The following is a 15084-nucleotide window of genomic DNA, read 5'->3' as shown; positions in this document are numbered from 1 at the left end:
TCTTTTCAAGGATTCATGGAAGAAATTCTTCTCAGAGCTCGGTGCTTCTTTTATGACTACTGTGAATCTTGCCCTGACATGTTTCCCTTTTTACTTTGGCTGCTAGAAAGCTCAGGACAAAATTTGCAAACAACCTTATAAGATCATATGGTGGGTGCTTCATTATACTTTCCTTATTCTTGGTTGCCTTTTCTTTGTCCCCAATATTTTTCACCCCAGTTACATTGACTCTTTATTTTATTCCTTTATAATTTGATAAACTGTCTCACATTCTTTGTCTTATGAGGTAGGTTATAAATAAGGGCAAATACTAAATAAAAACCAAGTGTTGCGCTTGAATTAAAAATCGTATGGATACCTTTTAAAATAAAAATAAACAACCAGTACTTATAATGTCCTTTGCTGTTTCATTTCTTTCACATGGTCCTACATTTCTGTTACTTACTTTGAGCGTGTCTCTGACCTGGGCTCTGATAATAGGACCCAAGATCCCGTTTTGTTGGTTATCGGACTCCTCCAGGCGTTTGGTGAAGGACTCATCTTGGTATTGTCTGTACACAACCTTCTTATAATTTTTTCCAATTTGGTTGGAGAAATTATCCAAGTGCAGAGATCTGTATTTTCTTAAAATGAAATGAAATATTCAAAAAATTAACCATATTCTCAAGTAGAGACCCTGGTAGGATGGGGTAACCCTTCTGCTTAAAAGTTCTGCTCTTAGGTTAGCTAAAAATCTAGATTTATAAAGAAAAACAACTCTTAATATGACTTGCGAAGTCCTGATATCTTCCCTCTAGTTGGAAAGCCGGAGCCCTCTGGTCTGTCTGATGAAGTCATAGTCTTGGTTAAAGGCAGCTACTGCGGTCTCCCTGCCCCTCTGGTTGCTGGAGTAGACCTTAGATGCCTCTGGGGAAAGGCCTACCGGGATGAAAGGATAGGACAGGTGACAGGTTTTTCTTAAGTCTTTCCTATCACTTCGTTTATGGTCCCTTATTGGCTTTCCAGGTATTTATCAGTCTCTAAAGGTATTTCCTCAGTCCAGGAAGTTTCTGTGTCTTTACATGGTTCTGTGCCGCCCACTCAGCCTGGTGCCCACTGAAAGCAGCCACCACCTGCGGTACTGCGATAAGTGATGTGGAAGCAGCAATGACACCACTTTGCTCCCCGTCCTCTTTACTACCTTAGTTTGCAAAAGCCAAAGCTCCGTGAGAGAATTTATCCATTTAATGCATTTATTTTGCATAATAAACAGCACCGAGCGTTGCCAGAGAGTCCTGGATTCCTATCTCAGTTCTTTCAGTTACTATATAATGTTGATCAATTCCTTTTTTGATTTTTAAAAAAGCTTTTATCTTAACTGTTGAATGTATTACAGATGTCCCCTCTGTTTTGATTTTTTGAGTAGTAAATACATCCAAACGATTTTGATTAGTGAAAACTCTCACTCACATACTATATTCTCTCAACCCCACCTCTCTAACTCTCCTTGCATTTTTTTTTTAAAAATATATCTTTATTGATTTCAGAGAGAGGAAAGGAGAGGGAGAGAGAGATAGAAACATCAATGATGAGAGTTATTGATCAAGCCTGCAACTGGGCATGTGCCCTGACCGGGAATCGAACCCCCATCGCCTGGATCCTAGGTCGACGCTCAACCGCTGAGCCACACCCGGCCGGGATCTCCTTGCATTTTCTAAGTATCTACTTATATTAACTTCACGTGTATAATTCCAGATAATCTTTATGTAAATTTATGTGAATATAGCTTGAAAATATAAATATTCTTATCCTCTCTACTCCTTTAACAAAGGACAGCAATTTTTACCCTCTGTGCTACACCTTGACTTTTGCATTTTTCAGCTTCACTGAGATATAACTGACAAATAAAAATTGTATATATTTGAGGCCTACAACCTAATGATATATAAGTTATTACCACAATCAAGTTAATTAACACTTGCACCACCTCACCTACTTACTATTTTCTTGTGTGTGTGTGTGTGTGTGTGTGTGTGTGTGTGTGGTGAGAAAAGTTAAGATCTGCTGTCTTAACAAATGTCAAGACAATACAGTATTAGTAACTCTAGTCACCGCACTGTATTAGGTCTCAGATGGTTTAACTTATCACTTCGCATCCTTTTCTGTCAACTTGAAGAACTCTTTAGCATTTCTTGCGAGGCCTGTCTAGTGAAGTTGAACTCCTCGGCTTTCCTCTGTCTGGGGGAATGCCTCTATCTCCCCACCTCTTAAGGACAGCTTTCCTGAGTATAGTATCGTATTTTGGTTGCCAATTTTCTTTTCTTTCAGCACCGTGAATATATATCATCTCACGCTCTCCTAGCCTATAAGGTTTCTTCTAGGAAATCTGCTAATAGCCTTAGGGGTTCCTCTATCTATGACAAGTTGTTTTTCTTGTTGCTTTCGAAATCCTCTCTCTGCCCTTGACTTTTGACGATTTGATTACGATGTGTCTTCGGGTGGTCATCTTTGGGTTGGTCTTGTTTCGGGGCTTCACGGCCCTGCCTCTCCATGTCCTCCCCAAGACTGCGGGAGTTTTCAGCCACTGCTTTTTAAGAAGCTTCCTTTCCCGTTCTCCCCGTTTCCTTCAGACTCTCCCAGCGGGCGCCTGGCTCCGCCGGTGGCACCCCGCAGCTCCCACGGGGTTCCTCACGCTTCTCCCCCATTTCCCCCTCGCTCCCGTAGCTGGGTCGTTCCGAATCGCCTGCCTCTGAGTCTGCCGGATCTTCCTCCCGCGGGGCCGCGTCCGGTATTGAAGCCCTCACTGGTTTTTCCATTCCTCGGCTCCGAGACTCCTGTCTGGTTATTCTTACGGTTTCTATTTGTTCTTAAACGTCTCGTTCTGTTCATGCGTTGTTTTCCTGGTTTTGTTTAGCGGCCTGTCTGTGTTCTCTTGCTCTGCGCTGGGGTTTGTTAAGACGGGTATTCTAAATTACCTGTCAGGCAATTCGTGGACCTCTCGTTCTTTGAAGCTGGTTACTGAAGCTGTGTGAGTTTCCTTTAGCGGGGTCATAGTTGCCTCATTCTCTGTGGTTTGCGTAGCCTCGTGTTGGTGTCTCTTGCAGCAAACGCCCTCTCCCAGCCTTCACAGACTGATCTGGCAAAGACCGTGTCCCGACAGACGGGTCCCCTGACTGATGGGACTGCTCTTGGGATCACAGCTGAGTGAGGCTGGAATCAGGTCACCTGGCGGCTGCTGGGCAAGCCTTTGCCAAGGGCTCAGTGGAGTCTGGGTCCTGTCTGGTCCCTGGCAGATGGCACTGCCTCCAGGACCTTGGTCAGTAGAGCTGGTGCTGGAATAACGGTCCACTTTGAGGTCCTCAGTAGGGTTCGCAAATGGTGGGCCATTACCAGGTGTGTAGATGGGTGTGGCTTCCATCTGGTCCTTGGGGGGCTTCCATCCCATCCCCGGGTAGGCCGGACTGCTCCTGGACTGCGGTTGGCAGGGCTGGAGCTGAGTTACAGAGCCACCTTAAGACCTGCAGTGGGACCAAGGTCTACAGGCCAGCCTCCAGGGTCATGGACAGGTGTGACTCCTCCCGAGTCCCTTGTCAAATGGTGTTGTAGAAGGACCAAGGCCAAGAGGGGCTGCAGCTGAGTCCATAAGAGGATGAGGTTGTTTCTAGGCTTGTACCTGGACCACAATCAGCAGACGTACCACCTGAGCACTGACTTGCCTTCTTTAATCAGCCTCCTTGGTCTTGACTTTCACTGGGATTTGGCAAGTTTCTACCTGGACTCCAAAGCTCTCACAAAGGCGCTTTTGTGTGTGGATGGCTGCCAAATTATTGTTGCTGTGGGAGAGCTGGGTGGGGGGGTCATTTCTGCCATCTTGCTCCCTTGACTTTAACTTAACAGTGGAGGACTTTTTATATTAGTACATAGAGCATGTTTGTACCCTTTTAAAACAGAGGCATGGTATCCCATGTATGGATATAGCATAATTTATTAAACCAACTTCTTATTGATGGACGTTTTGGGTTTTGTTTCCAGTCTTTTGCTACTACTAACAGGGTAGCAGTGATTATCCTGTATGTCCATCATTTTCCTGTGCACAGGAATATCTCTATAGTAAATTCCCAGGGTGAGATTGCCAGGTCAAAGGGTCCAGGCATTTATCATTTTGACACAAAATGTCAAAATATCCTCTCAAATGCTCTTCCAGGTTCCTCTTCCACCGGCAATATGATAGTGTTTATCCTCACAGCCTTGCAAGGGGTTATGTCACCTGGACTGTGAGTCCGATGGGTGAAAAATGTATTTCAGAGAAGTTTAATTTGCATTTCTTTCATTGTGGGAGCTTGAATATTATTCAGATGTTTCAGAGCTATTGAATTTCCAGATTTCTTAATACCTCTGACCAATTTCCTAATCTACATAATAAACAAGTGCTGTTTCTCACTTCTAGAGTTAAAGTGAAGCCCTTGGAAAGGATTTAACACATTCGACAAGTGGCAGCTGTTGTTACTGTTATTATTATTATTTTCCTTGGCATAATTCCAGGTTGATTTTGAACAAGACCTGAACAGAATCCAGAGCATGTATCGCCTTGATGGCACGGCATTTTGCCCACGCATCTAGGACCCTAGGGAACGTCCCTTGAACCTTTGCACAGTGGTCAGAACCCCCAAACTCACTTGTCCATGTTCGCTGGTATGACAGGCGCGTAGTCCCAGATGACTTCCTCCGCGGCAATGAAGTATTCCCACCGCTTCATGTGCCGCCTCTGCGCTAAGGTCAGCGTCTTCGGGCGTCTCGTTCTCTTCGCGCAGTTCTCAATGTCCACGTAAGCCTGCATCCCAGCTGAGTTAGTACAGAAAGACAGGGACAGAATTCGAGAGAAGAAATTAAGGCTGATCAAATGTGTATCTTTCTAAACCGTGGGAGGGTTAAATAATAGCAGTGACAGTAAGGGAAAGAGAGGAATGCTTGGGGAAACTTGGAAAGCTTTCCTTTGCTTCTTCCAGATCAAGAACATTTGTAGTTTCCAGACAGACCCTTAAGACCTTATGACCTAGGTCTTGTTGATTCCTCCTTTTTCCTGTCATTTGTCTCTTTATTTGTAAAGTCAAAAGAATACCAGTACATACTATATGAAATTGTTAAAAATTAAATAAGTTAATACAAAAGCACTTAACCTCAACAGTGTTAGTTTTGTTGTTTTATTATTACTTGGGACTCTATCTTCCAGGAACAGTGTGACAATTTCATTAGTTCAAATATAATTTTGACTGCTTATTGCAAAAAAAAAAAAAAAAAAAAAAAAAAGAGCCCTGGCTGGTGTGGTTCAGTTGGTTGGGCGTCGCCCGGCACTGGAAGGTTGCTGGTGCGATTCCCGGTCAGGGCTGCAGCTCGATCCCTGGTGCGGGGAGGACCGTGCCGGAGGCAGCCGATCAGTGCTTCCCTCTCGCATAGATGTCTCTCCCTCTCCCCCTTCCCTTCCGCAGTCTCTAGAGATCAATAAAAAAATCTGTTTAAAAGAATGAAATGGTCCTAATAAGTCTCTCTTTCTTACGTGTTTGGCTTGTACACATTATTTGGTAACAAAATGATTTCCTGTACTAACATCATTTACTTATAATTTAGTCTCTGTTTACAGGAACCCTCCTCCCAAGAGTTTTAAAGCAACAGTGTGTACGAGAACAGTTAGTTACTTTGTTTACGTGGAACCACATAACAACCTGGGCTGATCTGTTTTTCCCACCAGAATTCACTGATATTCTTTAAAGCTCATTCCTGCCCTGGTGGGTTTGGCTCGGTGGGTGGTTAGAGCATCAGCCCACAGACTGAAGGGTCTTGGGTTCGATTCTCGCCAAGGGCACGTACCTTGGTTGCAGGCTCGATCCCCAGCCCCGGTCGGGGCACATGTGGGAGGCAAATAATCAGTGTGTCTCTCTCACATTGACGTTTCTCCCTCTCTGTCTCTCCCCCTCCCTTCCACTCTATCAACGGCAAAAAAATATCCTCGGGTGAGGCTCACCAAAATAAATGAATAAGTGAATAAATAAAGCTCATTCCTCAGCTGTTCAGACATTACGTTTGAGCCGCTCAGTGGACATTCGTGGGGCTCCTCTTTGTGCCAGTCTTTGTGCTCACATTGTTCTAGAACAGAATCTATTCATGGTGCACTGACTGTTACACTTTGTAACTTGGCACTTCCATAAATTTGCACGTTTGTCTTGTCCTAGCATCCGGGCCTTCCTTTTAGCTACATGTGAAATACCACGAGGCAGAACATCTCCGTGTGCGCTAGTCCCCTTCCTCCCTTTCCCCTCGAGGAGGTAGAGGCCTCCTCAGGTTTGCTTCACTTTCAGAAGTCTTCGCCAACCCCCCTCTTCCCCCCCAACCAGGGTTATAAGTCTGAGAGCGGGGAACGTAACGTCTGTTCTCGGGGACCAAGGCAAGCGCGCCTGGGGTGCGGGGGGCTCAAAAAGGCAAAGGGTCAGGAGGGAGTCAGTGTCCGGGAAGGAAGGGCCCTGCGTTCACAAGCAAGCCTGTCGGGAGAGCTTCTTGCCTTGTAAATGTTTGGGGATGAGAGAAGATATGCTCCACTTTCCCTCCGGGCCCACGGTCATGTTCGCAGTCGCAGACGTAGCACTGACGAGGGTCAAGGCTGAGATCTTATGATGGTTCTGCTCCAGGACCTGGCCGTTGAAATGAATGGAGAACAGCTCTGGGCCAGAGCTCATCCCAATCAGATGCCAGCTGATGTGGTCCTGGGCACACACCGTGATATCTGAGAGAGGAGGGGAGATGGGGCAAAGCCAGGCGGTCAGCGCTCTGTGGTAATAAACTTGCCCGCCCGATACGTGTGAGAACCTGCTATTGTGCAGGGATCTGAGGAACAGCCGCTCCAACCGTAGTACCTGCCCTAGAAACGCAGGCATCCGAGGGATGGGCCAACACGTGGTCCAGCTCATTTCAGAGAGAGACACTAGGAACAGAGCCTAGAGATGGGGGACATCAGTTCAGAAACAAAGATGAGGCCAAGGAGGCAACCAAGTAAGTGACAACCATCCTGGGGTACCAGGCCCGAGGGGCTCCCTGGATGCTGGACATTCACTGTTAGAACTGGGCCAGCCCTGGGCCTGCCGGGCAGCTGGCCACCCTGGAGCCAATCTGGGTCCCGCTGGAGGGAGCCGTCGGAGTGCCCATTAGAGCCGAGACCAAGAGCCTGATGGTCTCAAGGGGGTAGAGGGGCCACAGCTCCACCTGGGGGAAGGAGGCGTGAAGATGGTTTAAGGATTGTGTATTGCCCTGTACCCACTTGTTGACCGCTTTAATGAAAGGCAATGAATGCCTCGTTGGGTTACAGGCTCTCCTTAAAACGCAGAGGACAAGTCCTCATGACGCTGGGCCCTGGGACCATCTCGTGGACGGAGTGCCGAAGCTGAGTTTTGCTCCTTTTTGGCTGCCACAGTGGCCGGGAAAATGCTCCTTTGCCGCACGGGGGATTCCAGCCCCGTCTCTATCTTTGCCTGGGTTTTAAATTTCAGATCCCTAATCACTAGATCCAAGCAGCCACAACTCATTGCAGTAAGTGCTACTGTAGAGGAAAGACCGTGGGGCTGAGCATCCGTCTCCTACCCACAGAGGGGCCAAGGGGCTTGTCTTTTTAGGGGACCATTTTAACAAGACGGGGATCCGGCACCGTCATGAGAACAAGAAGCTGGGACCTGAGGATGAGAAGCTGAGGGGTAGGAGGCTTTGGTGGAAGCGTTTAGGCACCCCCAAAAATCTCCTATTGACTTGAGCATTTAGTCCGTCCGTATTCGCATTTGCCATGTTTACTCAGGTTATACTTCTCCCTAAGGCTGTTTCACAGCATCAACTTCTGTTTCCTCTAATGCCATTTCCCTTCCCTGCCCTTCTGAACCCCAACTAGTCTCTTTTTCAACTATAAATCCATATACTCGATGCCCTGATAAATGTGTTAATTTTTATTTTTGTGCGTATGGTTTGCTTTTGGGGGCTTCTGTATATTTACACAGGTGATTCATTCTGCCAGGACACAGAGACGTTTTCTCTTTTGACCACGCCCCTCAAAGGCCCATAGTACTGGACATGCTATTTTATATGTAAAAAAAATTCTTAGACACCCCCTGTCCCAGGATAGATGGTTAATCCATTTTTGTAAGTTAGCTCATCTAGACAACTAACTGCCAAGGGCCACACTGAGGTGGAGGAATGAGCCAGGTAGACCTCAGGTAACGAAGTGTTGAAACTCTGCGTCAAAGCCGAGAGTCACCGGAGCATGTTTGTAATGACCCAGGCGGGGAGACGCAGTCCAATGAAATAAAAAACAACTGAAAAGCAATGTCCAGGCCTCAACTTGTGACAAGTTTTGTTTGTAGTAAGTGAAGCCACTTGTGATTTTTCAGATATAGAGAATGACTCCTGAGAAACTTAATGTTTTGAATGGTTTATTTAATAAAGTAATATTTTCATTTTTCCACTCTTTCCCTCAGGATCTTTGGTTCTAAGGCATTTCTCTCAGATAGAAGTAAAAGTGGTTTAGGTGGGAGTCAGTTTTTTTGGGGGGTTTTTTTGGGGGGAATGGATGGGAAGATAAAGAAAAGAAGAAAGAAAGAAAGAAAGAAAGAAAGAAAGAAAGAAAGAAAGAAAGAAAGAAAGAAAGAAAGAAAGAAAGAAAGAAAGAAGAAAGAAAGGAGGGAGGGAGGGAGGGAGGGAGGGAGGGAGGGAGGGAGGGAGGGAGGGAGGGAGGGGAGGGGAGGGGAGGGGAGGGGAGGGGAGGGGAGGGGAGGGGAGGGGGAAGGAAGGAAGGAAGGGGGAAAGGAAAAAGGAAAGAGAGAGAGAGAGAGAGTCAGTTTTTTTTTCTTAATAGTTGCTGCGTTTTTTTCAAAGCGTCCACATGCAGATGGGAAGAGAAAGCCTCCTATAAGCCTTTGAATCACCGTTTGAAATGCTAGTAGTGTTTTGTATGCTGGTATTTCTCCTAATCTCCTGCTCATCTGTGCTGTAAGTATCTTTATTGAATTCTCTCTGCCGACCCTTTCTGCTAGGGGTTGGCCTTGAACTTCTGCACTGCAAGGCTTCCTCTGTGGCTGAAGGCATGGTCACCGTGCAGCAGGGACCAGAGAACCCACCGAAAGAGACCAAGCTGACATCCTGGAGGTCATCCTGGAGATGCAGGCCAAGGTGAAACCTACTCAGAGCACTCCATCTAATAAGGCTGCACACTCCTTCACTTAGGTAAATTCCGGTCTGTCTGTTATACTTGCTGTTTAAAAAAAGATGATGAACTCTTGAGGCCCACTGAGCTAGATTACATTGCCTTTCTGATGAAGAGCTGAAAAGCAGTGAGATGGTCAGTTTCCCAGTGCCTTGAGGAAAACAGCAAGATTAAAGATCCTAACGATTCTGGTGTAGCTGGTTAGTGCACAGCCTGCGCGTTACCTGGCATCGTCCCGTGTGCATAGCCGTTGACCGTGTACATGATGGATGGTGATGGGCTCCAGCTCTGGCTTTCATCAAACACAGCGAACATGAGCACCTGCTGCCTGTCAAACATCTTCTGAACCCCATCCTCGGTGAGGGTGCCTGGGGAAGAAAAGGTGTGCTTGTCAGTAGCACCCCAGATAGAAAACTCTCATTTGCTGTCTCTAGATAGCAGAGTTTCAGGCAAGCAACCATCATAGTGATGTCAACTTGAAGAAGTTCTTATTTTAAAAATAGCATCTTGCCCTGGCCGGTGTGGCTCAGTTGGTTGGCCATTGTCTCATGCACCAAAAGGTTTCTGGTTCAATTTGAGTCAGGGCGCATGTCCGGGCTGGGGCTTGATCCCCAGTAGGGGGCGTGCAGGAGGCAGCCAATGCACGTTAAGCTCTCACACTGATGTTTGTCTCTCTCTGCCCCCTCCCTTCCTCTCTCTCTCAAAATCTATTTAATTTTTTTATCAAGCAATGATAATTGGGGGCTTATTAAAATCTTGCTGCCACATTAAGCATTTTATCTGGTCCTCACAGCTTTAAGAAATGGGGCTTGAAAGGTAAATCTGACCTGCCATAGAGAGGAAATGTTTGGTGACTGTCAAGGTTTTAGCAAAAGTGCCCATTTCCCCAGTGCCAGTAGACCATACGTAGGTACCATAGCTCGCTTGGTAAAGGCACTGCTCTCCGAGTTTAACCAGCCACCTTGCTTGCGCATGTAATGGCTCACTAGAGAATTGGTTGAGAGGGCCAAGGTGAATCCATTCTCATATAAGGAAAAAATGCAGCTGAAAGTAAAATGAGAGTAGAGTTTTTTATAAGTTTTAATTTTTTCAGTCCATCCCAGTATCCTCTATATACTAGGCAACGAGCACGTGCATTTGCGTAGCGAATAAATGAGTTAGGGATTTACATGGGGATGGTGTGCATTATGTGCACACAGACGGTGAGTTCATCCCATTATTCCCACAGTGCAGTTCTTGTGGTCGTTTGTTTTAATGAAACATGAGCTGAACTTTTTTCATGGAAAATGAAAATCCAAGCTTGCTCCTCAGAAGCCCAGTCAATGACATTTCTTATAAAGGCCAGTTGAGCGCGTTTGAAATGTGCCGACCAAACTGTTCGGCTCTTTTGCAAGAAAGGAAACTCGAGTTTCGTGCCATCAGCCGAGGGCAGGCTGCTATGCTCTTTCAGAAGGACTTGGCCTTGGGGCAGTGTCACAGATCACATGGACACGGCCTCAGCACCAGCTCTCAGGCAGGGATCTGCTCGGGAGAGGCTGAGGACTGAGAGGAGGGAGGGGCTGAGGAGGCAGAGGGGGACACCAGCCCCTCGGATACCGATGTCCCAGTGGCCTGGCTTCCCCACCCTTCTCCCTCTGCTCGATTTACCAAGAGGTTCTACGATTCTCCTGAGCCTCGTTCCGGTATAGTAACATCTTTGCTATTGTTGGGTGTGTTTTTTTTACCTTTCTTACAAATAAGCAGAGGTCCGATCAGCCCAGAGTTGAAGTCCTGTGTCAGATTTTCATAGGAGTAATAGATATATGTGAGGCACGGCGGGTCATCGTGAGTGGGCCCACTGTCCTCGCTGATGGTCCACACGTAGGTATATTCTCGGCCAGGAGCTACAGCATCATCCATCTTCTCCGCAGGGAATGTGTGGTCAGGGTAGGAAGCACCTAGAGAGGTAAAAGTCATGAGACACCTGGCCATGCCCCAGCTGGTTTGGCTCAGTGGTTGGAGCGTCGGCCCAGTGACTGAGGGTCGCAAGTTTGATTCTGGCCAAGGGCAAGTCCCTTGGTTGCAGGCTCCATCCCCGGCCCCCGCTGCAGGAGGCAAGTCGGTGTGTCTCCCTCACATCGATGTTTCTCTCTCTCCCCCTCCCTTCCACTCTCTCTGAAAAGCAGTGGGAAAAATATCCTCCCAGTGAGGATTAAAAAACAAAACAAACAAAAATCCCCCTGGACAGTTTGTGAGGATCTTTGCCCTCACTCTCAACGGGAGGAACGGGAGACCTCTACAGAGATATCCAGGCCTTTGTGTAGTGAACCTTCATTATTTGGAAAGATTCACAATATACCCACTTCCATGTCTCTGTAATTATAAAGGCTTTGAGTCCACGGGGATCTGAAGTCAATAAGAGACGTTACTAGCACATTATTTAAGGTTTAGTAAGTTAATTTTCCAGGCTCTCTAAATAATTATTATCTAAATTCAATCAGAGAATTGGATCATCTTTGATCAGTGAATCATCCCAGAATTTGAGAATGGGTTATATTTTCTCCGGGGCGCTTGACGGGACATCTTATGTTTAATATCCTGTTAGCAGGGATGTAACTATACTCAGAACTGTTTATATATTGTTTTGTTTTGTTTGGATCTGTAAGTTTTTCTTGTCTTCTTTCCAACTGCTGCCACCCTCAGCCCCGCTTTATCGCCTCATCGCATCTCCGCCACCCGCCTGTCCCAACTCCTTCCCAGAGCCTTAGAGCCTCGCCCTAAATGCAGCCTGGCTGTCCTGAGAGCAGGAAGTGTGCCCACCCCCTGACGACAGATGTCCCGCTCCAGTCCTTTGTGCACCCAGGCCCACCATCAACGCCTGGACGAATACCCGTCTCTCTCTGCTGGTGGGCGGGGTGGGGGGGATTGGCCTTGCTCCTCCAGGGGACGGGACTGAGGCCCTGAGGACCCGAAGGAGGGGACTGAGGCCCTGAGGACCCGAAGGAGGGGACTGAGGCCCTGAGGACCCGAAGGAGGGGCCGAGGGGCTGAGGACCCGAAGGAGAGGCCGAGGGGCTGAGGACCCGAAGGAGGGGCCGAGGGGCTGAGGACCCGAAGGAGGGGCCGAGGCCCTGAGGACCCGAAGAGCTGCCCAGGCCCCGGAGGGCGGCTCTCAGCCACAGAGCCGAGGTGTGGCGACGGGGAGCCAGCGAGGGCCAGGCGGGAGGGGAGAGGGCAGGGTCAGGCCAAGGGGCTGGGCAGCTCCCCCGCCTGGCCTGGCCTCACTTGACTGGGTGAAAGTCTCACTGCCATCAGCTGGCACCAGAATTTCCCTTTGGGATGAGGTGTCTTTGGTACAAGAGCCTGATTCATTCCTTGAAGGTGGGACCACCAGAGTGCTGGTGTGAGCAGACAATAGGGTCAAACCTAAAAAACCTAAAATGCTTTCCGTGATGGGGTGAAGGGCCAGTGGAAACTCCTCTTGCTGAAGTGACTGTGCTTTTTGAAAATAAAAATGCTTAATTTTTTTCCTTCCCTTTCCCTGTTCCTTTCCCTCTCCTCTTTATCTCCCCCTCCCCCGGCCACCATCTTTCTGGAGTTATACATTACATACAATAAAATCCATAAATTCTAAGAATATCTGCTGAGGTTTGACAAATGTGTACAGTCCTAGAGCCGCCATCACAATCAAGCTACAGAACATCCCCCTCACCCCAAACGTCTGTCATTCAGCCGTCCCCTGCCCTCTGGGCCCAGGCAACCGCTGATCCGCTTTCTGTCCCTGTCTTTGGTTTCCCGATAATGTCATAAAATGGAATAAGACATACGTCCCCTGCGTGCTGCGGCGTTGGTACCGTAGATCTCTTCTGTCCCTTACTTTTTACCGTCTTGTCTTTAATTTAAAGGGGGTTGCTTGAGTTCAGCAGGCAGCTGGGTGCTGCTTTTTGTCCAACCTCACAGTGTCTCTTAGTCGCATGGTTCTTCCCCCTTGTTTTTAATGTAATTATTTATGTGCTTGGTTTTAAATCTACCATCCTGCTATTGTTTTCTACTTGTCCATCTGGTCTTTGTTCCCTCTCTTCTTTCTTGCCTTTCTTTGGAGAGAGTATTTTTTTAAATCCTCACCTGAGAATATGTTTTCATTGATTTTAAAGAGAGAGGGAGGGAGGGAAGGAGGGGGAGAGAGACTGAGAGAAAGAGAAAGAGATGTGAGAGAGAAACATGCATCCATTGCCGCCCGCATGTGCCTCAGTGGGGGACTGAACCTGCAACCTGGGCACGTGCCCTGACAGGGAATCAAACCCAGAATATTTCTGGTGTTGGGACAACGCTGCAACCAGCGGAGACACCCAGTCAGGGCTGGATTGAGTAGCTTTTATGATTCCTTTTTATCTTCACTATTGCCTTGTTAGCCTTGCTTTGTTTCCCACCCTGGAGACAGAATGATCCCTTAAAACCCCAGATCTTACTTTGCCCTGTTCCTCACAACATCTTATTTCACAAAGTCCTTAATGTGGACCGCAAGTCTGCGTGTGGCCTACCCCGACTTCTCTGCGTTCTCATTATGCCCGACTCTTCCCCTGTGCGCTGTGTATCAGCCACTCGGCCCCCTGTTAGCTCCCTGGACACACCCAGTTCCATCCTACCTCAGGGCCTTTGCAGATACTGTTCCCTCTGCCTACAGTGCTCTTCCTCCCTTTCTTCTTTTGGATAAATGTGTGCTCATCCTTCAGATGTCAACTTAAATGCAAGCTTATTGCTCCCCTGATCTCTCCTTGTGCTGTGCATTTTTTTCTTTTATAGTACTCATCACAATTTTTAACTGAATATGTGTGATATTATGTGATTAATTTCATTTTAGCCTACTAGATAAATCCTGCCCATAATGTGACCCGAGTGAGCTCCTCAAAGGCAGGCGCTGGGTTGTGTTTGTCTCACTATCTCTGGGGCCTGTCACAGTACCTGGCACGGACAAGAGCTCAGTGACTGTTTACTGAACTCTCAGGATTGAAGGTCCTGCGGGCTGGAACCAAGGCCATCAAGTCACAGCTCATGGGTATGTTTTGTTAAAACTGCATTGTGTTAAAACAAATTAAATGCCAACATTAACAATATGGGAATATTATATGAGAAACTGGATTGCTGGTTTCTCTTAAAAAAACAACAAACAAAACTGGAGATCTGGTGACACTGGGCCAAACTCCTGCACAGAATTTGCCTGGACCTGAGTCCTGACTGCCCTTTAGATAGGACATCGGCTTTCCAACCCTCAGTCCCTGCTGGACTTATTTTTCATCTAATTACCCTCTTGGCTACAGAAGGTATCTGAGTTTGTGACCCTTGTACTAGTGAAAAGCTTAACATGGGATTTTGTTGTATCTTTTTTCCCCCCCAAAAGATAGTATGACATTGTTAACCAATATTTACTATAGACTGAACTTTCGCTATGTTGATAAGAAAGATTTGAGTGTTAAAATTATCAGGAACTGACAAATGTCAAAAGCTTAAATGACTTCCTGTGAGTAGTAATACTATTCTAATCTAAATAAAAAAGAAAAGGGCACTCATGAGGAAGAGTCTCTGCTGATTAACAGGAAGGATTATCTCTCAAAAGGTGCAAAATAGCTTTTGTAGCAAAGTACAAACAGGACTGATAAGGAGAGCTGCCCTCTCAGGTCAGGCCTTGTCTATTGACTGGAACGCGCGTGGCGAGCTGTTGGCCGGGCCCATCTCAAATCCAGCTCCCGGCCCTTAGTCAGTGACTCACACCTATGGCCTCATGAGGTCAAGAAAGAGTATTTCTGGACACGATGTTTCCACTGTTTCAACTGTTAAAACAGCACAGGGAATGCCTATGGTAGGAAAGGGCATTATTTCCGTGGCCTTCACAAGCTC

The 15084-nt window shown here is 47.1% G+C and overlaps 1 protein-coding gene across 1 annotated transcript in view; it reads right to left on the bottom strand.

Annotated features, from left to right (window-relative positions):
• Positions 1-15084, bottom strand: part of F5 (coagulation factor V) — a 56804-nt gene that overhangs the window by 25783 nt on the left and 15937 nt on the right. Inside the window, exons 4-8 of the mRNA XM_081120282.1 lie at positions 10936-11148; positions 9436-9579; positions 6533-6754; positions 4656-4821; positions 446-623 (exon numbers count right to left, since the gene is read on the bottom strand). Of these exons, the coding sequence (XP_080976408.1) occupies positions 446-623; positions 4656-4821; positions 6533-6754; positions 9436-9579; positions 10936-11148 (923 nt within the window). The remainder of the gene's footprint in view (positions 1-445; positions 624-4655; positions 4822-6532; positions 6755-9435; positions 9580-10935; positions 11149-15084) is intronic.

Source organism: Miniopterus schreibersii, assembly GCF_964146895.1.
Source record: "Miniopterus schreibersii genome assembly, chromosome: 19".
In the NCBI taxonomy this organism is placed as follows: Eukaryota; Metazoa; Chordata; class Mammalia; order Chiroptera; family Miniopteridae; genus Miniopterus; species Miniopterus schreibersii.
Note: the sequence above shows the minus strand (reverse complement) of the source record. Positions and strands in the feature narration are given on the sequence as shown.